Source organism: Rattus norvegicus, chromosome 5 (assembly GCF_021556685.1).
Source record: "Rattus norvegicus strain SHRSP/BbbUtx chromosome 5, alternate assembly SHRSP_T2T, whole genome shotgun sequence".
Classification (NCBI taxonomy): Eukaryota; Metazoa; Chordata; class Mammalia; order Rodentia; family Muridae; genus Rattus; species Rattus norvegicus.
The window spans coordinates 109,692,210-109,716,590 of record NC_141538.1 but is presented as its reverse complement, the minus strand read 5'-3'; the positions used below and the strand labels follow the sequence as shown (position 1 = coordinate 109,716,590).

The following is a 24,381-nucleotide window of genomic DNA, read 5'->3' as shown; positions in this document are numbered from 1 at the left end:
CCCTTTCTGCAGTCCTATCATCACTAAAGTTCTGTGCTTCTCGAATCTCTCCATAGCTGACAGTGATGTATGTATGTCTGTGTATCTAAGTAGATAAATCTGTGGTTTTCTGAATATTTATTCTGTGGCACTGGGACAAAGAACCTTTTACAATACTACCTATCTATCTGTGGAAATTTCTACCCCCCTGAACCAGCCATGTGCTGCATTGGTTCACTGAAAAATTCACAAGTCGGATGAAAACTGGCACAGCAGAAATACTTGGCTTCGTTTTGACAAGTTCAATGTAGAAAACAATGTGGGAGTTAGCCATTCTAAGTTAATAGAAGTACACTGAAAATGTCACTTTTGTGACATGCACTGGCATGTGGAAGCTTTCTGATGTGTTTGTGTAAGAATTCAGACAGAAAAATGGAAGTTGGAGCAGATTCCCTGTTCCTATCTTCTCACAAATCCGTCTCCTTGCCCTTCCCCAAAACTGTGTCTTTCTGGGGGACTTCCCTCTCTTCTGCCCCAGTTAAGTAGCACTGAGCTGCAGACAGCAGAGCTGGGGCAGGGCAACACCTTCTCCGGACTGGCAATAGCTGTCAGTGGACTCCCAAATCAGAGGGCAATGAGAAAGGTTTCTGTATCTTCCTGAGAGATGTAATGCTGTTAAATTTGGTTTTGTTGTTGTTTCTAAGTAAGATGTAAATAATATCTCACGGTATGCTGTTACATATTTTTAATATGTTTAGAAGAGACATACAAAAACATTAAGCACTAACAATGTAGTATACTCTCAAATACAAGGACAGGTCAGCATGTTACTGGGAATGGGCTTTTCTTCCAAGACTGGGAAGATGTGCAGTCAGTGGCTCCCTGCTTCTTCTAAGGGTTAAGATGCTCTTTCCCTTTCCCTCCTACACAGAGGAACTTCTCATGGTTTCCCCTGCTCACACACCACCTGGGGTTAGAAGCTATACCCCATGCCTAAAAACTATCTGATCATTCCCTATTGCCTCCTAGTCTCTGGACAGCCACCAAGTTACCACAACAAACCTATTCCAGGATTCACTTTTGGTCTGTTTAATTTTTAAAGTAAACATAAAAATGAATGTTATCTTCCTTCTGGGAAAAAATTAAATGACATTCCATTCCACCTCCAAGTAACTAGTATATGTATACCATATTTAGTAGATTTAGACCATGATGGTGTTGGCCCTATTAGTTACTTGAAAGCAACAGATATGTATGAATGTACATATATAACATTTTTTATACATGAGACTAGACTTGTTGGTTCGAACTTATGTAAAATATATAAATATGCACAACCATCTAACATGCAGCTTCCTATACTTCTGGAAAGCAACTTCAAAACACTAATAAATAATTCATATTTACTAAGCAGCTCCACATTTACTAAATGATAATTGATCTCTACTTCTTGTCAACAGCAAACTTTCAAACAGTTCAGAAAAGCAGCAAGTATTAAATAAAAACTGAGACTTTTTAAACTATTCTTAATAGCAAAAGGTAACTGTGTGTGTGTGTGTGTGTGTGTGTGTGTGTAGAGAGAGAGAGAGAGAGAGGCAGAGACAGAGACACAAAGAGTGAATGTGTGAATTGTGTAGTTATAAACATGCCTACCTCAACACATTAAAAATACAAATCAGACCACCACTACTCTAGTACTTACTTTCTCCTGCTACTATGAGCTTTCTGACAGTCCCTGCTGCCCAGATACAGAAGCACTTCCATTTTCACAGCTCCCCAATTTTGTATTTGTGGGTGAGTCTTGGTTTGGTTGATGAGTCATGGCTTTTAGAAAACAAAGTATCACCAATGCATGTTCATGTTTATTCCTTTTTCTTTGTTACTGTATACTATTATAAAGAACCCGGCCTCCACATTGCCAAGATCCAGAGTGAAATAATTTGAAGTGAAATGTCTGCAGCAAAAGGAACAGCTATATCTATACATGTGTGTATGTTCACAATTTTTCTTTATACACATACGCATACACTTCCCCATGCTTACAGATACGTATGTATACACATACATAACATATTTTTCATACACGAGCTTTATGACTAGACTTGTTGGTTCAAAACTTATGTAAAATGACCATCTAACATGCAGTTTCCTATAATTCCATATGCTGTCTGTAAGTATATACATGGGTATATATTTTCACATATTTGTGTATTTCTGGATACTTATTTAAATTATAAGAATGAAACACCTGGATCGAAGGGTACAGGTATGCCAACAACTTTGATACATTGTAAAGTGTTTCCAAAATAAAACTACAGCAAGTTCTAACAGAATCAAGGAAGAGTGCATCCTGACAGCACTCACTCCCTTTCTCTCTGCCACTTACAGCTCCATGCTATCATTTCTGCTTTCATTCTTTTACTTGCTGATATTGTCTTTTTTTAAAGATTTATTTTATTTAATTTATATGAGTACACTGTAGCTGTTTTCAGACACTCCAGAAAAAGGCATCGGATCCCATTACAGATGGTTGTGAGCCACCATGTGGTTGCTGGGAATTGAACTCAGGACCTCTGGAAGAGCAGTCAGTGCTCTTAACCGCTGAGCCATCTCTCCAGCCCTGATATTGTCTTTTTTATTATTCTTTGGCCATTTGTATATAACATAGTTTACATTCTTTGCAGATCTTTTTGCGTCTCAAATCTCCATCTTTGGGGTGGTTTTGTTTTTAACCTTTGGTGTGAGGTATCTGTGTATGCAAGTTCGTGTGTAAGGGCACATGTGTGGAGATCAGTGAACAGACTCTAAGGTTAGTTGTTTTCTGCCTTATTTGCTGCTTTGTATGTCAAGCTGACAGACCCGCAGGAGATTGTCCTGTCTCCACCTACCTACCACCCAGCTGTTGAAACTGGGCTTACACAGGCAGGCTACTAGGCCCAGTTTGAGCTCTGGGTATTCAAACTTGGACACTCACATTTGTAAAGGAAGCACTTTTCTACCAAACCATCTCCCCTAGCCCTCATTTTTGGATGTTTTGAAAAAAGGTCTCCCATGCTGGCTTCATATTCATATGCTTCCTGCCTTGGCCTCTACAGTACATATATTATAACTATTTGCCGCCATGCCCCGTTACTCGCTGGCCTGTTTTTTTTTTTTAACTGAGTAAGTTCAAGGAGCACATGTGTAACCATGCTCCTGCGTATAGATGGATGTGAGAGGGTTCACATGCCAGTGTGGGGGTTAAAGGTGAAGTCAAATGTCAATCTTTATATACTGAGGCAGAATTTCTCACTAGAGCCCAACTCACTGATTTGGCCAATCCAGTTAGTCCTTGTTCAGAGAACCTCCTTTCTCCACCTCTATAGTAGTGGGGTCATGAGGATCTGAATTCAGTCCCCAATGCTTTTGTATGGCAAGTGCTTGACCCACTGAGTCATCTCCCCTGCCCTGTGGTCTGTGTTGTAGGGTGATTTGTGTCTGAGTCCCTGCAATGAGGATAAAATCAGTAATGGAAGTCAGTCAATTATAGAGCCAAGATGCAATTATAGAGCTCAGTGATGGCAATTTTCATTTCTATTTCCATAACCCTAACCCCTCAAAAAAAGAAAAGGCCCTGAGAGATGAACATCTTCCCCCACATTGTGTGGGGAGGAGAGGAATCCTTCCTATTCTCACTACAGAATGAGTTTGCTAATCCAAAACAGAATAGTGTTTTCTTTTATAAAAGACACAAAACTGTCAGGTTTCTAGACCACTGAGAGCAAAGCAAAGTTCCAGCTTTCATGGATTCTGTTTGCAGAGTGACTCACAGATAACTGACTTTCAGTTGTAGCTGATCCTTTGACAACAGAGAGAGAGAGATCACCACCCGGTAATCCAGTGATCATCCTGTAGTCTAGCCTGTACGTGTGAAGCCAAGTAGTGTTCAAGACTTGAGCCTCTCGACCTCAGTCTTGTCCCCTGCAAAATAAGGACAAAAGTCTCTCATTCAAAGGGCAACTCTGAAGATAAAATGGGTGCTTCGAGTTTAAGTAAAGCCACATATTCATTATTAGTTCATCATTCACTTTTTGAAGAGCACATAGCCAACAGTCACTTGGAACTCCAATACCTTCGTGATTGCATTTATACGAAGATGAAAAATGCACAATTCCTTCTCATCCAACAGATAGAGAATAGACAGTGGGCAACGGGGGGTAGGGACTTAAAAGTCCAGATTTTCAGCTTTTCAACTCCAGACACCTAGAGGAGCGGCAGTTTTCTGAAGTAGAGGAAATTCCAGGTAGGGTAGCCAGAAGCCCCAGGGCCAACCATGGTATTTGGGAAACTCAAATTCTCTGTGAAGCCAACCAGAGGTATGCACTGCTTTGGGTTTTGTTTTAACCCTACACGGATACTTAGGGGGTCCTTATAAGAGACCCTCAAACTCATTTTATTTAGCGGATCCATGCTTCAGCCTAGGTTCTATTGCAAGGTCTACTGCAGATCTACTGCAATGTCATACACCAGGGGAATGGAAAAGCAGCAGCCGGTCCTGCCCTGACCTCTCAGTTTCAGCAAGGCCTTTAGCTGAGTTAGTTTGGCTATTCCCAGGTCTTGCCATCCTCCTATGTCTAGTACTGGTATTTGGAGTCCACTCTGTAAGACCCTGCCAGCTGTCGCCCTGAATTGATACTTTACTGCAGCCAGAACACTAGGCCGGAGCTCGTAAAGGAGAAGCCACCAAGTCTCAGGGCCGCAAATCCAAGTCCGGGTCTCACGCCACCTTGCACAGCTGGGCCACCCAGACCAGCTAGGCTTCCGCTGGTGAACTCAGAACAGGTCCAGACCGATAGCCCTCTGTCCCGCGAGCACCTTCGCAGGCCTGCTAGAAGGATCCTGGGTTCTACTTGCCGCTTTCTCAAGCTCCGAGCTCCGGACCCGCACGAGCCAGGACTGACCAAGCGCGATCCCTCCGTCTCGGCCGGCGCGTCCCTGGGTTCAACCGCTCCTTTTTCTCCTTCCCCCACTTTTCCTGTTCCGCGGGGGCCGCGGTGGAGGCGGGGAGGCAGCGGAGAAGGGGGCAGCCGGGAGGGGGGAGGGGACCGGAGAGGGAGGCGACACGGGGCGGGGAAAGAGGAAGAGCCGGGGATGCTCCGCTAGCGCTCGCGCTTAAAACCGAAAATAAACAACGTCCTCGGGCTGCGGCCTCGTGTCTGCCGGACTGCGCGGGGACCTGGCCCGGCCACACTTACCGGTCCGCAGCGACGCGCAGGCCCTGGCCCCCTGTACACTCAGCCGCTCTCCTCTGCGCGCTGTTCCCACCGGAGGAGCGCAGCGAACCGCTAGCGTTCAAAACGCCCGCGCGCGTCCTGATTGGCGGGCCGGCCCAAGGCAGGCCTCGCGGATCTTCTTTTTTCCTTCTTTTTAGAGCTGGATTCGGAGCCGGAGAACCCTCACCGAGGGGCGTCAGGCGTAGACTGAGAGAACGGGGTCCCAAAAGTTAAGCAGAGCGAAAACAGAACGGCACACGAGACGTAGCCGGCCGGCCGCGATAGGACGCGGCTACAGCTAGGGGGCGGGTGGTGCGCACGCGTCCCGCGGCGCTAGCTGTCACCGCGATGGGTGGCGAGCGAAGCGAGCGGGATCCGGAGCGTGCCCTGCGCGGGAGGCAGCGGGACCCCGGATGCGACAGGCCCCGCGCGCGCCTCCCCCTGGGCGCCTCCGGGAAGCTTTCCCGCGCGACTGGGGACCGCGCGCATGGGACACGGGGGCGCGCCTGAGGGCGGAGATGGGCGTGGAGCGGAGATGGGCCGGGGGCGGCGCGTGGGTCGCGAGGTGCCTCCTAGCCGAAGGGGCTGGGGGCGGCGCTTCTCACCTCGCTTGTCACAGTAATGCCACTGCTGAGAGAGTTCGGCCGCAGGAGCATGGGTCGCAGGTTCGTGGTCACTGTGAGGATTCGGCGCACAGGGCGCTCACCCCAAGTGAGGGTTTTCTTGGTGCAGTTCCTGGGATCCTCGCGACCCAGGTCAGCGAACGGCACACGAGGTTTCGTGGCCTTGGTGTTGAGGCCAGAGAGGATCGCGCGGAGAGGGCCGCAGCCACATCCTGGACCAGGTAGGAAAGGCCCTGCAACGCTGCACGCACAGGTGCTGTGGTTCCGCGTGCTTCTATGCATCTGCTCCACGAGGTAGAAGGAGGATGTGTCCGGGTGGGGACTTTAGGTGGGGGAGGGGAGAGGTCGCTGTTCCACTTCGGCTTAGTTTCTTGGAGATGGTGTTCTCTCTCTCACTCGGTAAGTCTGAAGGGGTCGGCTTCACGCTCCTCCTCAATCCTACAAAAAGCCTAAGACTATTTCCAAACCTACTTGCTTGTCTTAGAAATGAGTGACTCCTACATATCCTCGTTATAAGTTAGGAAACTGCAGGCGTATTTGTGTGCACACACGCACACACACACACACACACACACACACACACACACACACACACACTACCCTTTAGGTAAAGAGGTTTGTTTTCTAAAGCTCTTTATTTCGCCCTGGGGTGCAGGAGGGGGAAATACCTGTCTTGTTTTCTAAGGGTTTACTTATTTCGCCCCCATCCACCAGGGGTAGCAGAGGTGGGGGGGGAGGGATGGAGGTAGGGGGAGAGAGAGAGAGAGAGAGAGAGAGAGAGAGAGAGAGAGAGAGAGAGAGAGAGAGAAACAGGAACAAAAATGGACTTCCTAAAATATGAAAAATTCAGTAGCTGCTACACAAAAGCAAGCACGCGATTCTCTAAGATTCCTTGCCCCGTATAGGCTTGGCTGACCATAGAGGTGAACACTTTTTACTGGCTGGCCTAAATTCACTGAAACTGTTTAGTACAGTGCTTTCTCAGTGCACGATTAGAATTTACACCTGCGGTCCCGGAAGAGTCAGAGGCAGTAATATTTTAAGATTCACAGACCACAATTTAACATAAGTTTTAAATGAGGCCTAGTGCTTGAAAAATCGAACCTGTGCAGCTTTTTTTACATCCGGTGATCTGGAAAACTGAAAGGAAAAAAAAAGTACGTACATGTACATGCAGTGTACAAAAATCTTGGAGAATACGGGTTCCAAAGTGAAACCTCCCACTCCCTAGGAAAAGTTTATCACAGTGTCAATTATCTTTTAGTTACGGAAATGTGAAACTATTAACACTACCAAGGAGGGCTAGAGAAGCTGGAGCAGTGTCCTGGGCCATAAAGAAAATGAAAGGACAGAAAAGGAAAACTCAAATTGTGTTTACTTGTTTGGTTTTTGGTGTTTGTTTGTTTGTTTGTTTGTTTTTCAAGATAAGAGTTTCTCTTTATAGCCCTGGCTGTCCGGGAACTCACTCTCTAGGCCAGGCTGCCCTCAAACTCAAAGATTCACCTCTGCCGCAATGCTGGGATTAAAGGGACTTGAAATTTAATTTTTGCCAAAAGTTAGTAGGGCATTTATAAAGGTTTTTGTGACTTGTTGCTAGCTTTGATTTTAGTTCATTTAAAAACATTCACGGGATCCGAGTCATCTTCCTTAATGGTGATTTTTTTTTTCTGCACAGCATACAACATCTCGCCTTTATGATATGTGCATCTGAGGATAGTTGTTGATGCCCAGCTCTATTAAAAAGCTGTTTTATTAGTTAATATTTCTCCCTATTAATTATTTTATACAAGTAATTCGGTGCCTTTGGGAATCTGTGGTTAGGAGGCAGAAATTTTAACCATATGTAAATTGTATATTTTTAGGAATATAAAACACCACATTGTGGGCCCTTAGAGTTACAGATAGGGCTTGAGCTATATTCCTAACACGTCCAAAATCCCAGGTTCTATCCACAAGAGGCAGAGTTGCTGGATATGGTGGCACTTTCCTGAAATTCCAGCACTGAAAGGACCGGGCACCGATTGGTAATAGAGGCAGGGGATTTGGGGCTCAAGGTAATCCTTTATTACGTACATAATAGGCCATCTGGGCTATTTGAAACAAAATGAAACACAAAGATAAATGTCAACTTAGAGTATTAGAAGTTGTAATGCAGACTATGCCCCATGATGTAGAATCTGTGGAATAATAAAAATAGGTTTGTCAAAAGAAATCATTTGTCACAAGTAAAAAAACAAACAAAAGAATGTTTTAGGAATTATTTGTAAAATTATGTAGAAGTGCCTTCATTATGTAAAAGGCCCAATTATCATCAAGTATCTGATGATAGGACACACGGCATAAATAAAATGTGTGCTAAAATATGTCCAATTCCCCAGCTTTCTATTTGAAACCAAGCACTTAATAGAAATATTGGAAGTGTTAGTCACCAGTGTCTTTATAATTATGCACCTCGTGTTTATATATCACTATTATGCCACAGTACATTGACTTATGTGGTGCTAATTACACTGGCTCAGGTGCACACTTTAGACATTCCTTACACGCATTACTGATGCATGTATGTAAGATATCAATATCTCAACGTTTTTGAAAGTTTCTATGATGCTTTATTTAGAACGTTTTATCCCTGTGTGACTGAAAATGTGTATGATAAAATTCTGTGAGGGACTTAGTAGTCAATGGTAGTCTGCAAATGGCACTGGGTTCGTTCTCCAGTACCGATACACATTTCTGATTAACATCACAAGGTCCTCCTTCACATTGACCAAACACTCCTTTATTCATCATTCTTTAGGGGCTCTCTATAGCAGCTGCTACTCCTCTTCCTCCTCCTCTTCTTCTTCTTCCTCCTCCTCTTCCTCCTCCTCCCATAGTTTGCCATGCCTTGCAGTTGACATAAACCAATATTTCAATATGTACCTGATCCCAAATTGATGCTGTGTTCTACATAAAAAACAACCCCCCCCCTTTTTGAGTTTTAAGACATCATTGTCGTCCTAGTATAGAAAGGGAATAGCCTACTACTGCCAGTGTCTCTAACATTTTACAGATCTGTCATTTCACATTGATTAATTACTAGAATCACTGTGATAGGAATAAACTCCACCATTATTCCTAACATTGGGATAACTCTTTTTCATAAAGTGATATGAATCACCAAAAAATATTTTCTAATAGCAAAGCTATTTGACACATTTGGACCAGTGTTTTCACTCTGTAAAAGATATCTCTCAAGCCTGGCTCAGTGGCTCATCCTTAAATACAACACTCAAGGGAGGCCAGTCTGGTCTACAGAGGTAGTTCCAGAACAGCCATGGCTACACAAAGAAACCCTGCCTCAAAAATACCTATAAATACATACATACACACACACACACACACACACACACACACACACACACACACACACACACACACACGAAAGACACCTCTCTTTTTCTTTCACGCTGTAGTACCCTGCACTTCCTTAAACTGAAACCCTTAATTCCCCGGACCCTCTGTGTGGTTTATCCCAGCCCAGAAGTTTCTGTGATGCTGTGTTTCTGAACTCTGAATTATGTAAATAATGAGTATTGTTTCATTTTTAAATATAAAAAATTTTATAGTACTAAGTATGAATTTTCTCTAACTTCACATTTCCATATACCTGATTTCTAATATGGCCCTTTACAAGCAAGAAAAAATAATTTTTAGACAGGGCCTCATGTATTTAGCTTAGGCAGGTTTTGAAATCAGCATCTGAACACCTCCTGGATGCTTGGATTACTGGCCTTCGGCCACTAAATCTTGTTTATATAGTCCTGGGGGCCAAACCCAGGATTCTCTGAGTACTTTGTGAACTGAGCTGTAACCCCAGTCAATTTTATAGCACAGGATGAGAACTGTATAAATGCTTACACTACATTCAACTGTTCTGTGTAGACATCACCCTAAGAAAATATCTGATGAAGACCAGTACAGGAAGAGTGAAAGTTGCCTCAGATCACAGCAATATGGTGTTGGATTGTAGCTCAACTACAATCTGGAATGAGACGGTTGTTAGGTTTGGGAGTAGAGACCCCCCCACACACACACTTTGAGGTAGGGTCTCCCTATGAACTCACTGTGTAAACCAGACTGACCTCCAACCACAGTGATCTGCCTACATCCACCTACCTCTGGCCTCCCAAGTGCTATGATTAAAGATGTTTGTTTGATTTTAAGACAGTTTCCCCATGTAGCACAGATTGGCCTGGATTCTTTGTTCTTTTGCCTTAGCCACTGGGAGAATGCAAATGTGTGTGTCCCTTCTGACTGACATATTTAATAGATTTAATACAATGTAAAATATTTAATTTAAATGTAGGTTTTTTTTTTTAACTGGGTTTTGTTTTGTTTCTTTGAGATAGAGTACCTTTGGGTGCCTGGCACTTGCTGTGTAAACGGACTGGCCTGGAACGCATAGCACTCTGCCAAGTGCTAGAATTAAAGATCTGTACCACCGTGCTCGCCACCCCCCAAAGTTAGGCAACTTGAAAAGTGAGATTCAAGGTAATAAATGTTGTCCTCAGACTGGGAGCAGCGGGGATACTTATCATCTTCATCATCCTTTTGAGTTTTACACAGTCTTGTCTGATATCACCAGTCAAGCATATTTCATTGCCCAAGCCCAGCCCCATAAAAGTTGCACATCAGGGATGGCTTGAGTGTTATATGAGCGAAGAACTGAGTTGTGGGAGTCTTGCCTCCATAAAGATGGCTTTCAGGTTTGGGAAATCTGTCCGGGGCTGTGACCCCAGGCTCTAACTGTAAATGCACTAGCTCATTTAAGATTCCTAAAAAGGATACTTGCTGTTTTGACCCATCTCTGAAGCCATGGGATGATGGGTCCCTCACACAACTTCAACCTGCTACACTCATACCGAGGTATTTGAAATGACCTCAGACTGAGAATGAATGACTGGTTGGCAGAGCTAATCTCAGAGGTTTGTTGAGCATCCTGAGGTCCCAAGAGCCCCAGTGGTTCTTGGAGGAGCTCTACACAGCTCAGATATTGATCCCTGCATTCTTCAGCTCCTGCCACCTTCCCTGATTTTCCCTTCCTCTCAACCCTCTCAGTTCCTAGAGAAGATGCTAATTCAGTTGGCTGCCTAAACAAGACCAAATAACCAGAAGTTAGACCCTAGATCCACCTTCCACCACATGCGGCCCAGGCACTCCTTCCATTTCTTTTTCAGTCTCCTCAGGACCAGTTCCCTCCCCAGGGCTACAACCACAGATAAGACGCAATCAGATAGTGGTAACTGACAGTGTAGGTGTTAGCAGCCTTGCAGGAAAAGGCTTTCACAGAACAAAGAAGGAGTGGTATCCAGCAGAGTCAGACGCCAATAGGAGATCATATCTACATCACCAACTCTACTGGTTTGGAGGAGTGATGGTGGGAAAGAGTAAATCAGTTTTATTTAGAAGAATACCCAGGGATGCCGCCCCACGTATCCCAGCAGGGTCCTGTGGAGTCCTGACCTCCTTGCTTCTATGTCTGAAGTACAGCATGCCTTTTAGAGGCGAGCAGCAATTTCCAGCGATGACTTATTTCTCTTTGTAGTGCAAATCTCCCTCATTAGGGTAAGATCTTAAAATTACAAATCAAAACTGAACACCACCACTTCCAGTCAAAGCAAGACCCACATATTTGGCAGGCAAAATACAGCCCAAGAAAACCTGTGAGGAAAAAAAAATCCTAAAAATATCCTCCAACTTCAGACCTCAACAGATCCACGATATGGTAATTTGTGCTATGTCAGGGAAATCAGCAAGCCCAGGTGAACTTAAAATTATTGGTGCTACCAAACATCAATGAAGAAGGGCCCCAGAACACTCACTGTGTTTCAACAAAAGCCATAATAAAGAAAAAGTGATACAGTGGGAAGATTAAAATATAGATCTTGCTAGAAGATTTGAATCCCCAAAGCATCATTTTTAGACAGCTTTATTTTTAAATTAGGGAATGTATGTATATTGGCTCTGCTTATGAAAATGTAAACACTTTAAATTCCTCTTCAACACATTGTCAATTTCGTCCCTTGCCACCAAATCACCTTCATGTAACTTGCTCAAATGATTACAGAACCCTATGAAAACCAGGATGTTCAGGATGGAACTGTGGGTGCACTAGCTACAGGCTCTATCACTGAAAAAAACACCCCCAAACTCCAAGGGGAATTGCGTTTTAGGAAGAGCTATAAAGTTACCTAATCTCTTACGTAAAATGAAACTAAGAAAACTGCAAAGTTCTCTCCGTGTGTTTGCTTTCTTCGTGGAAGCATGCAAAAATCCAGGTTGGGGTGGGGTGCAGTGTAGCAGCAGCAGCAGCAGCAGCAGGCTCGGCTGTTCTTGTGGCTTCCTCTGGTTCACTCTCCTGGAACTCGAGTCCTGCAGGTCTCTGGTGGACCTCAGTATCTTCACTTTACCACCTGAGGTGGATTCTGTTATGCTATGATTTGCATATATAGGTCAATATTGCTTATTTAAAACCTTATTTTTGCCAAACTGTTTTTAAATGTAGGGGAGATGTTTATAGCTCAGGGTTAAGTATATTTTGGACTCCAAGTAGGAGAATAACTGAAGATCAAGGAAGGAATCATTTCATAAAATGAAAAAGAGACCTTTAAGCATTTGCAGGCGGAAAGATTTGCATAAAGGATATGTTAAGAGGGGAGGCCTAATGGGATATTTTACAGTGTACAGTGCCCTATTGAAAATTCTATATAGAAAAGCCACAATAAAATCATCTGCTCAAAATTCCGTTGTGCTTCACTTTGTTTATACCAGGCGAATAAGACTCTCTCCATATACATGTGAATAAGGATTTTATTTTATTATCTAAACCAGACATTGAGTAACCTAAAATGTTGTTGTTGTTGTTGTTGTTTTAAAGAAGGATGGAAGATACAAGGGTTTCAGTGGTTTAAATAATTTATTTAAAATCAAAAGCTTATAGTAAAATATTACCATAACATAATGAAGCTGACAGACAAAATGCCGGGCCTTTGTGTGTCTGTAAAAGCACGGAAATGAGGTGGGGCGGGGGCATGAATAGCTTGAGCTGGAGGGAAATGCACAGTTGTAAGAAAACCTAAGCTAGGGTACCTTTAAGTGTAATCAGAGCTGCTTCTTGGCCTTACCAGGTGTCCCCTGTTACATTAGGGATGGAGTCAGAACAATCGCCATTTTGCTTTCTCTTCTGAGTGTTTTCCTGCTCACTTCTTCTGTTCAGTCGCCAGATCATCTGACTCAGCCTTTGTGTGGTTCTTGCATCCAATTTAAAGACACAGAAGCTATCTGACTTCCTTCAGTCGAAAATCCTCCTCCTATAAAAAGTAGTATCTTTTTAACTGTGCAATAATGGAGAACCCATGTAATGTGAAGTACTTTGAATTTTCCATACCAAATAGTTACAACAGACTTCTATGTAATACCACATTTCTTAAAAAGTTCATTCAGTCACTCTTCCAAAAGAAATATTGAAGGTATATTCTCTCTCAGAAGTGATTATGGGGAGCTTAATAAAGAAATCTGACCTGCATTATCTCATTTAATTATCTTTGTGTTCTTATGGTTTTGATATTTTGCTCTGTCCTGTCTTTGTGTTTAAAGATTAAGGCTCAGAAAAATATCACAACCTGTAAACTGTCGTTGGTTAATAATTTCTATATTACTGACTCTGTTTGCTTCTGGACTTAGGACCATTTTATTTTCTGGAATTTTGAGATAGAGTCAGTCACTCTCATTCTGTACCCCAGGCTGGCCTGGGACTCGCAGCCATCCTCAGCCTTCTAAGTGCTGGGATGAGCAGGGTATGCCACCATGCTCAGGGGGCTACACAGTTTTAACCCCCATAAGTCACTCTTAACGCTGTCTGTGTCCCAGGGAATATTTACAGATTCAGTGGGAAAATTCAAAACATGAAGCAATATAATAATCACTGACATGAGTTCCCAAGTCTCTGCATCTCCCAAATTTAAGCTGTACTTTAATTTAAAAGCAGCAAGTGAGAGGCTCTGCGCTAATACAGTTTGAACAGCCCGAAGCAGGACACACCTGTTCTTGGAATTCACACAGTCTGGGATCACGTTTGCTTCCTTTTACTTCCTAGCTGTTGTGGTTTGTGAGAGCAGGGATTTCTCCACTCGCATTTTATTTTTATTATTTTTAACTGTCAGCCTGGGTGAGCAGTTTGTGATATTCATGTAGTGACAGGTAGAAGTAGGTAGAGGATGTCAATCTCCCTACAAACAACCAAGAAACACCTAACAATCAAGTCCCTAGCCAAATCCAATGTAAGATGCCATATGAAAATTAGTGCAAAGTCGCCTGCCTTTAAATCTACAACCGCATAGATCCCCTGTATGAAAGCACACAGGGCACAATTGTATGTACTGTCTGGATAATATGTATAATTTATAGCAATATCTATCACTTATAAATGTATAATTTCTTCTGTAGTAGAAAATCGGTGTGTTTATTAAAACCAAAGGTATTGTTATTAATCTGTCTTTGATCTCAAATAATTTCAATGACCTGGCGTAGTGATTACGTCAGGAAGCACTGGCAATTATTGGATTTCTAACCCCTGCGATTTACTCAAAACAGTTTTTAAATATTGTTTTAAAAGTGTGTGTGTGTGTGTGTGTGTGTGTGTGTGTGTGTGTGTGTATTATTAAAGTCATTTTCAAACTCCTCAAAATGTCTGGAATGTGAAAGTTAATCTTTTTGAGTCATTTATGATAGCTCGTAGCTCCTTTGAAGGAGTTATTCAGAATTGGAATTCCACACACACACACACACACACACACACACACACACACACACACAAATGCACAACACCAGTTAGCAATCAGAGGGCAATACTTGTTTTTAAAGGAAGATCCACTCCATAAGGGACTGTATAAAGGGGGGGGTCCCCTGTTTAGCCTAGTTTTCCCAGGGCCAACCAGGGATACACATTTTCACTTGAAATACACTCAAAGGAAGCGTGGTAGGTAAGTTACAAAGCAGAGAAAACATTGGACACATTGACCCACCCCAGAGTAATTAAATGACTAGGTTTTTCTCTGAGAGTTATTTTGTTAGAACACAGGTACTTTGGGGACCACAGTGATATGTTTAGAGGGTTGAATTCCCCAAAATAGAATTCACAACAAGTATTAGAAGAGAGTTTACTTATTGGTTTTTATAACTTTTGCAGGAATACACAGTTATGAATAAGGGTAAAGAGGAAATTGACTTTAATGGCCTCCACCACTAAACATGAGAGAACATGTATGTGTTCCAAAATAATAATTTTTATTTATTGAAAACCCACTATATACCTGGATTTTCACAGAATATTCAATACTCCCCAAAATGACCTTTCCTAGGTAAATTTTATTTTCCTTACAGACCTCAAGAGGTTTACATAATTTACTTAAACCTAAGGAGAGAGAACAAAGACTCAGAAAATGTACATAGTTTATTTAAACTAAACCCAGCTTGCTTGGTAGCAGCCTATAATCCCAGCAGTTTGAGAGGCTGAAGCACGGACAACTTGGGGTATAATATAAGGTGAGACTCACACATATACGCTCTGTCTCTGTCTCTGTCTCTGTCTCTCTGTCTCTCTCTCTCTCTCTCTCTCTCTCTCTCTCTCACACACACACACACACACACACACACACAGAGTCAGTTCTCTGTCTCTAGTTTTGTGTCCACAGCATATGATTGGCATTCTCACCACACACATATGTAAAGTCAAAATAGCTGTGGCCATATAAAGAATATGGGGAGAGACAATTATTCAGCACCTACAGAAAATAACGCCAGGTCTTTACTCCTGGCACTCGGAAGGCTCGGAAAGCAGCAGGCAGAGCTCCTCTGAGAGTTTAGGTTGAGTTCCAGGAGAGGGAGAAAGGGCCGCTGCCTTTTCGGTGAGGACTCTTTTTTAGTCTACCCGTTTGTCTAGTAATTCTGCCCAAAGCGTGTTCTTCCTGCCTCACAAGATTGCAATAAGTTTTAAATGAACAATTTAAACCTGTGCCATTGGGTGTGCAGTAGTTCTCAACATTTATGTGCAGCATATCAACTCATTTAAACTCACAACGGGTCCATAAAATAGAAATACTTTATAAGCAGATTACCCTCCAAAGACTTCACTCGCTCGCTTTTTGAAATTTGTGTACAGAATCCTAGCACTGCTACCGCAACATCAGAAATATTTCTGAAAATTCCTCGCCAAGGTTCGGGTTTCATACTTGGTATAGTACCCTCCAAAATAAGTTGTTTGTTTGAGCTAGGGTTGTTGGGATCTCACCTTGGCCAGGATGTAGCTCTTTCTTCTGAATAAAAGAGAACGCGCCTTTCCTTTTTTTTTTTTTTTTTTTTTTTTTTGCTAAGAAGTTAAATATCTTAAGCTTCAATTTGGCGATGAAAACTCCCTCCTTCGTTTTCCTAAAACCTGGGGTTTGCTGGGGAGGAGGAGAGATTTCGATTTCGAGCGGGTAGAGAATGGACTAGTTCACTTTCTCAGATGTGCTCCTCTATGGTGTCCCCGCCCGAAAGGAGCCCAGTACCTCAAGGGGTGGCCAGGCTTGCGGGAAAGGGTGTCAGCGTGGGTAGCAGGTGGGGGCAGTTCGATCCTTCAGCGAAGCTTCAACTCCTAGCACTCCACAGGAACCCCTCACCTCCTCTGCAGTCCGACCCCCGGGGGTGGGGTGGGCAGCAGTGTTTTCAGAGGTGTTCAATTCCTGCTTTATTCAGGGCACATAGCGCCAGCTAAAGCGGGCTGTGGAACCAGGTCAGGAGCAAAGCGTGGTTTGCCCCCCCCCCCGTCCCCCTCAGAGGAAGGAAGGAGGGCCCCACTGGTCACACCACTGGCGACTGGGCGGGCACTGAATCTCCGAGAGGAAGGCGAACTCGAGGAGGGCGATCCGGAGCAGCATGGAGTCCTCTGCAGATAGACTAGCCAGGGCAGCGGCCCTGGGCCGTGAGCACGAGGTGCGGGCACTGCTGGAAGCCGGGGCTTCACCAAACGCCCCGAACACTTTCGGTCGTACCCCGATACAGGTAGGCAAGGAATGTCCCATCTGCAGTGAGATAACTTTTGTTCAAGAAGAGTGAACATTCAATTACCATTTATGAAATGCATGAAATGTATACCCCAGGTAATTTTTTTTTCCTGCTGCTGCTGCTGCTGCTGCTGCTGCTGCTGCTGCTGCTGCTGCTGCTGCTGCTGCTGCTGCTGCTGCTCTCCCTGGGCCCCCATTAAACGAACTTGTTACAGTGTAACCATTTTGGCATCGAGTTTTCAATTTCTTACTATTGAAAATTCTTACTTTCCCCATCTACTGTCAGTAGATTCTTTCTGGTTTTGCTTTTACCAGCTTACTAAGTTTCAACCTAAAAGGAGTCACGGCCCTAGTAATATCCATTTGTAACCATCGTTTCTAATTCTAACAAAGAAAATTCCTGTGGAACAAATGTTCATTCCAGGAACCTATGCATAGTCAGGTGAAGAAAAGAAACACCAGTTGCAACTTGACTAAAAAAGGCTAGACTGTGCCTTCTGAAACTGCAACATAGAATATATTTTACACACTTTAAATCTCAGAATAAAAATAAACGAGTTTTGGACCTTGAGATCATTTACAAGTCGAGCGTGGAAACATTTTTAATTCTAGTTAGGTTGGGTGGTTGTACAAGACAAATGTGAACCTTTTAAAATAATGTGTCTACAATTTACAGTTTAACATTTGGAGTGTAAGCAGTGGCTGAGGAGTTTGCATTTGGAGTCCTAAAATATGTAAGAGGGGGGCCTTATTTATTGAATGCAGAAAAGTAAAAGAAAGTCAGGTCGATAGTTTTAACAGATAGTTAGTAAGGGGGAGGGAGGAAATCGTTTAACCAACTTGGTGTTTGAGACAGAAATGCTTAGTTTATGAAAAAAAGAGCGGAAGGAAGAAAGGAAGAAAGAAGAAAATTAGAAAGAAAAAGAAAGAAAAGAAAAAAAACCCTGGACTGTGGTGATATACACCTTTAATCCCAAAATCAGGAGACAGTGGCAGACTAATCTTTTCAGTTCTAGCTCTGCAGAGATGACACAAAGAAAGCCCTGTATAGAAACACCCCCACCCCCGCCAAAAAAAAAAAAAAGAGTAGAAAGAAAGAACAAAACAACAAAAAAGTTAAGGTACTTTCTTAAAGGATTTAGTATTCATTTTATTTTTGCCATTTCAACTTTTCCATACCATAAAGGATGTGAGCAACTTTTAAAACCAATTTTATGAGTAAGATGGAGGTCTTCAACATACATGTGGCACACACACAGCATTACTTCCTCCTTTTTGTCGTTCCCTTACAGTTTTCCTGAAGCTAAGTTAGTTTCACTTTCTTCAGAGAAAGATTCAGCAATACTAGTGCAATTGATTATGCTGTCTTCTTCATGTATATTGAGTAATTCATGTGTAAAATCACATAGAATTCCGAGTGGCTATGTTCACTGCCTCTCTCTCTCTCTCTCTCTCTCTCTCTCTCTCTCTCTCTCTCTCTCTCTCTCTCTCTCTCTCTCTCTCTCTCTCTCTCTCTCCTCTACTTCCATCAGCACTGAATAAGAGTTGTTTGAAGTTGCAAAAACGATCTGTGGCCGACTAAACCATGTTGGATGTGATGACATTCCAGTCCCTCTACCTAATGTTAACGTGGAGATGGACACACACACACACACACACACACACACACACACACACACACGCACGCGTGTGTGCGCGCGCGCGCGCGCGCACACACACACCCCTGATTGTGCTGGGTGCCACAGGAGCACCTGAGAGGAGGGGGGCGGAAGGGACAGAAGGGAAGGGAAGGGAAGGGAAGGGAAGGGAAGGGAAGGGAAGGGAAGGGAAGGGAAGGGAAGGGAAGGGAAGGGAAAATCCAAAGAGACAAAGACTGACTTTTCCAGCAGTTGAGAGTACAGAACAGTAAACTGATTAAATTTTCCTCTTGAGAACCAAAAGTTCCTGAAGATTTATCAGGGTCCATTCTTCAAGCTTATTCTAGTGGCAAACTTCTTGGCCATCCATATGGGTTATTTTGGGTGTTTTTTTTTTGTAATATTACATGCAAGACTGTTGTTGCTAATATGATTCTTGAGAAGACTCCTGAGGTTAAAACTTTTGACAGGAGAGGAGGAGGAGATAGCCACCAAGCAAAGCAGTGGGTAAACAGAAGCAGGGGCCTGAAGAGAAGGACGTGCGCCTGACTTGGAGGAGTAAGACTTGTTCCAGAGCTCGGTTGTTATTATACACACAGTAGGCAAACGTAGTGGTGCATCAATTACATTAGCTAACATTGCCCTTCCCTTCTTGTAGTCTGAGTACACGTTCCAAACCTATAGTCAAGTTTCCTCTAGTATGAGCAAATGTTTCTTTATTTTGGACCCTAGATAAAATTAGTTCAAAAAACTGTGGGTTCCCTGTACAAAGTGGTGTTGGGGGCTTTCTTGTTTTCTCTAAAGCGAGTTCTGCCTAGTTTATTGTCCAGTTAACTTTACAGAGCTTTACATTTTTTTATTGCACTGATTTATTTATTTAGTTGAGAGGGGGCTGTGTGTGGAGATCAGAGTACAACTTGTGGGATGTGGTTGTCTCTTTCCACCATATGAATCTGGAAAAGGAAGGTCAGGCTTGACAGCAAATCCTTTTACCTGCATAGCCATCTTTACCCTACAGAGTTTTGAAGAGTCGCCATTGTAAGTAAAACAACTTGGGGAAAGTTTTATGTGATAGTTAATCACGTTTTGAAAGTGTAAGCAGGTAACTTAAAGTTAACATTTCCATTGGTACTGTAAGCATAACGTCCAACCTCAAGTCATACTGCCAGCTGAGCAGCAGAACTCCCACTTCTATAGTTGGGTTGTTTATTATTCTTTATTATTGGTTTATTATCTGTGTGTAGGTGTTTTGCCTGAATGCATATCTGTACCACATGCATGTCTGATGTTCACCCAGGTGGTGTGAGGTCATCCAGAACTGGAGTCCCTTACCCCTACATAACAAAATAGTTATGTGTCTCTGTGGCCATTGTGGAGTCCATTTCAAAATTCCTCTCTGGTAGATGACGGGAGATAAGATGGTTGAGCTCTTGCTCCTCATGCACAAAGCACTGTGTTGAGTCCAGTCTCCTGTGGAAATGACTTAATTTATCATTATTGTTGTTGTTTTTGAGACAGGGTTTTTCTGTGTAGCCTTGGGAAGTGGATTGTGTCAGGAGAACTGACAGTCCAGAGCTAACCATTCAAAATTTAAACGAGAAGTTTTTGTTTTCTTATTACTGTTCTAACAACTTATAATTTTCCATTCTATGTAAAAATAGATGTTTTTCTCCTATAACATATCCTGATTACAGTTTCCCTCCTAGTCCTTCTCCACCTCCCCTCTTTTAGTGTGTGTGTGTGTGTGTGTGTGTGTGTGTGTGTGTGTGAGAGAGAGAGAGAGAGAGAGAGAGAGAGAGAGAGAGAGAGAGAGAGGGAGAGAGGGAGAGAGTCAAAGAGACAGAGAGACAGAGACAGAGAGGATCTTATGCAGCTCAGACTGACTTCCAAAAGGATTTGTAGCTGAGGGTGACTTTGAAATTCTGATCCTCCTGCCTCTATTCACTGGGTGCTGAGAATATATAGTGTTGGAGTTTGAACCCAGAGTTTCTTTCACATGCTAAGTCTTACAGGTGGTTTTACAGTCAACACGACAAACTAGAGTAATTTGGAAAGAAAGTACTTTAAGAAAATGTATTTATCATATTGGCCTTTAGGCAAGTCGGAGGCAGGGCACTTTCTTGATTTCTGGGAGAATCCAGCTCAGTGTGGGCAGTGCGACCCATAGGTAGTTAGTTGGTTTGCCTGCATTGGAAAGCAAGCTGAGCAAGCCATTTAGAGCATCCCTTCAGGTTCCTGCACAGCTGGAGTTCCTGACTTGTGAAGAACTGTAATACCCTTTCTTCCCCAGGATACTTTTGGTCATGGTCTCTACTGCAGCAATAGAAAGCAACCCAAAACACCAGGCAAACATACCACCAACTGAGCCAGTTAGCACATATTTAATGACTAAGACAAACACAAAATTATCATTATGTAACTATAGGAACCGGATGTCTAAAATGAGTCCAGAGGGCTTCATTTTTTTTAGAAGGCTAAAAGCCAGAATCTGCTTTCTTTTTCCTAGCTCAGGGGCCAGGACACCTGCCTCTTCTCTCTGACCTCTGTGTCCCTGCTTATATATCTTATATATCTTCTCTGTGGCAGGACATCTGGGAAAACCTCGAGCCTTATTCTGGTTGTCCAGAGTGGATGGGAATTCAGGGAGCCTGGGTTTGCACACTTGGATAATGTGCCTCAAGTTCCTTGGTAGAGTACTATCTCCATAGTCTTTCCTCTCTAGTCTCCGTTCAAAGGACCAATAATTTAAGATGGGGAGGAGAAATTATTATTTTACGGACCAGCTTTCTTATTTTATTGAAGTATAGCATTCCAGGAAGACAAGGTTAACAAAAAATTTTTGTAAGAATTCTGGTTGTCTTTTTTGCAACCACTTTTTAAAAAGCTTTATTTATTTTATGTGTATGAGTACACTGTAGCTGTCTTCAGACACACTGGATGATCGGATCCCATTACAGATGATTGTGAGCCACCATGTGGTTTCTGGGAATTGAACTCAGGACCTCTGGAAGAGCAATCAAGTGCTCTTAACCGCGGAGCCGTCTCTCCAGCCCACGCCCCCTCCCACAACCACTTTTTAGTAATGACCACACAATCTCAGTTCATCTCAAATGAGGCGAGTGCAGTGTGTCTGTGCCTTGGTGATGTTCTACAGGGGTTTGAGCACCAGGAAATCTTAGGAAATACACTGTTAACCTGTGTGTAAGAAGAATTCATGGGCGGGACTGGGCGCCTTTAAGGGATAGAACCTCGTGACTGTGACTATGGATGTAGTTAAGGATGAGGCTTCTACACAAGGCTTCTTTCTTCACTGTGTCTGTGACCCCTTTGCTCTTTTTCTGACTTTTCAGGTGATGATGATGGGCAACGTCAAAGTGGCAGCTCTCCTGCTCTCCTATGGTGCAGATTCGAACTGCGAGGACCCCACCACCCTCTCCCGACCGGTGCACGACGCAGCGCGGGAGGGCTTCCTAGACACTCTGGTAGTACTGCACCAGGCAGGGGCGCGGCTGGATGTGCGCGATGCCTGGGGTCGCCTGCCGCTCGACCTGGCCCTAGAGCGGGGACATCACGACGTCGTGCGGTATTTGCGGTATCTACTCTCCTCCGCTGGGAACGTTTCCCGGGTCACCGACAGGCATAACTTCTGCTCAAGCACGCCCAGGTGAGCATGGGTGGTCCAAAGGCTTCCGAAACTCAGAAAAAGATGCAACTCAAATGAGCCTGAGAACATGGACACTGCCCCATAAATTCCCATTTTACCCACCTGCTTACTCACGGTCAAGGACTAGGCTGGGTACCACAAGAGCGGAAGGGCCCAGAGGTCTAGTATTCGGCTCTGCACACACCTGTAGAGCAGCAGCAGAGCCTGGCCGGGTGGACTGATTCCAGCTTCCAAACCAAGTTACTCTACATCCTGTGCTTCAGCTCTTGCGCCTCAGATTTGTAAACCTTGGCCTTCGCAGTGGAAAGTTTTCTAGGCCAGGGCGTTTTTTGAGGATGTCTGAGGTGGAGATCTTCCACGCTCCCCTCCAAGAGACTCAGTCGTTGCCCATCTTTTCAAGTTTACATTTTAGGGCTGGAGATGGGGTTCGGCTGTTAAGAGTGCCCTGCTCTTCCACCCACTTCAGGCAGCTCCTATCAGCCTGGAATTAAAGCTACAGGGGATTCAATCGATGTCTGTGGCCTCCGTGAGCACCGCGCAAGGGGTGTATACACGTAGCTAATAAAATGTAAACGGCCCACTTCTTGGAGATATGATTAAACCACATATCAATATAAGCCCCCTTTTCCTTTTCAAACCTTCAGCAACTAGGAAGCCTTTCTTGGATCCCGTCCCCTTTACACAACCCACCCCTACATAAAATGTCAAGCTTGAAGTTTTTCATTTGCTAAGGGGAAAATAGTTAAAGTAAGATTTATGAAGCAAAATACGAAAATAACACAAATGTTTAGTGTAAAACATGGTTTAGAAGCTATTAGAATAGATCCCGGAACAAGGGCGTAACAGTCTCATTCTGGCCCTTGGAAATGAGTGTTGACTGGATTAGATTCCAAGCTGCAAGCAAGAAGAGGGAGGCTGGGCTGGGTCCTAATTTGATGGGCTGGATCCCCCCAAGTACAGCTGTCTTCCAGGAGAAGGAGGAGTAGGAGGAGACATGTTTTCAATGAGTAGGTTGCTGAGTGTGTGTGTGGGGGGGGGTCAGGAAAAAGAAGTGGTTAGAGACGCTACTAACGAAAGAGCTGGAGTGAGGGTTGCAGGACAGAATGCAGGAGTAGTCGCTGAAGGGTGGGGAACTAGCGAGTGAAAGCCAGTCTTGTGGGAACCCTGAAGATCTTAAAAAGGAGCCTTCAGAACCCATTAATAGTTATAGAGGAGGGAGACCGAAAAGGTCCTTGCGGATGGGGTGGGGCGTCTGCTCCGGGGTGGAAGACGGGGATGGAGACAAGTAGGCAACTCTTTACCACGCTGCGGTTTTCTCGGGCTGCCAAGAGAAAGCCAGCCCCACTGCTATGTACAATATAACCTACAGGAAAACCCGTGGTGGCTGGCGGATATCAGAGACTGGATGTGCCCAGAAGGTCACCTGGCAAGGGGTTGGGCGGGGGGGGGGGGTGCACAGGCCGGGCCGGGTGCTACGCAGGAGCAGGATGGGGGGTGGGGTAAGGTTGGCACCTAGAACAGCTGTATAAAACCCGATTGTTTTTTTCTTTCTTCCCTGCAGGTGCCTAGGATTTCGAGGCCAACCCCCAAAGCAGCGCTAAGTTAGGCCTCAGCCCTCCTTTTTCTCCTTGGCTTCACTTCTGGCAACGCGAGACTAGCATATGGCTTTAAAAAAATACATAATGCTTTTTGCAATCACGCGGGGTGGGTGGGGGGAGGTTAGCAGAGGGAGGGAGGGACAGAGTGGACTATTAAAAAAGATTAAATACTTTTTAAAAATGTTTCCCTTTTACAGTTCTTTTTTTAATTGGATATTTTATTTATTTATATTTCAAATGTTATTCCCCTTTCCGGGTTTCTCCTCTGCAAATTCCCCCCTTACCTGCTTTTATGAGGGTGCTCCCCCATCCACCCATCCTCTCCAGCCTCACCGCGCTAGCATTCCTCTACACTGGGGCATCAAGCCTTCACAGGACCAAGGGCCTCCCCTCCCATTGATGCCAGATAGGGCCCCTACTTTTTATAATGTCAACTGATTTTTAGCATAGAAAAGACTTCACATGTCCATGTCCCCAAACTCTCACTGAAGCTCCCATTTCTATATCATTTTACCAAAAAAAGAAAAAGTATTTTGAAACTTCC

The 24,381-nt window shown here is 43.9% G+C and overlaps 1 protein-coding gene and 1 long non-coding RNA gene across 4 annotated transcripts; one reads left to right on the top strand and one right to left on the bottom strand.

Annotated features, from left to right (window-relative positions):
* Positions 1-1,823: 1,823 nt before the first annotated feature.
* Positions 1,824-5,531, bottom strand: LOC148005904 (uncharacterized). Its single transcript, XR_015620302.1, has 2 exons — positions 5,214-5,531; positions 1,824-3,939 (listed from the first exon to the last, which is right to left on the bottom strand). It is a non-coding gene; the product is annotated as an uncharacterized LOC148005904 (long non-coding RNA).
* A 323-nt stretch (positions 5,532-5,854) lies between these two features.
* Positions 5,855-24,020, top strand: Cdkn2a (cyclin-dependent kinase inhibitor 2A). Of its 3 annotated transcripts, none has more exon segments than NM_001447093.1 (3): positions 5,855-6,075; positions 21,926-22,239; positions 23,801-24,020. In NM_001447093.1, coding segments are annotated over 2 exon segments (483 nt in total). In that variant the 5' UTR covers positions 5,855-5,885; the 3' UTR covers positions 22,219-22,239; positions 23,801-24,020.
* Positions 24,021-24,381: the final 361 nt, after the last annotated feature.

Bases quoted from the DNA above. Each gene is read 5' to 3' on its own strand.
- Cdkn2a (XM_087660384.1), top strand. From the start codon at position 21,929: ATGATGATGGGCAACGTCAAAGTGGCAGCTCTCCTGCTCTCCTATGGT. The intron at 22,240-23,800 runs GTGAGCATGGGT...TCTTCCCTGCAG, and splicing joins TTCTGCTCAAGCACGCCCAG to GTGCCTAGGATTTCGAGGCC.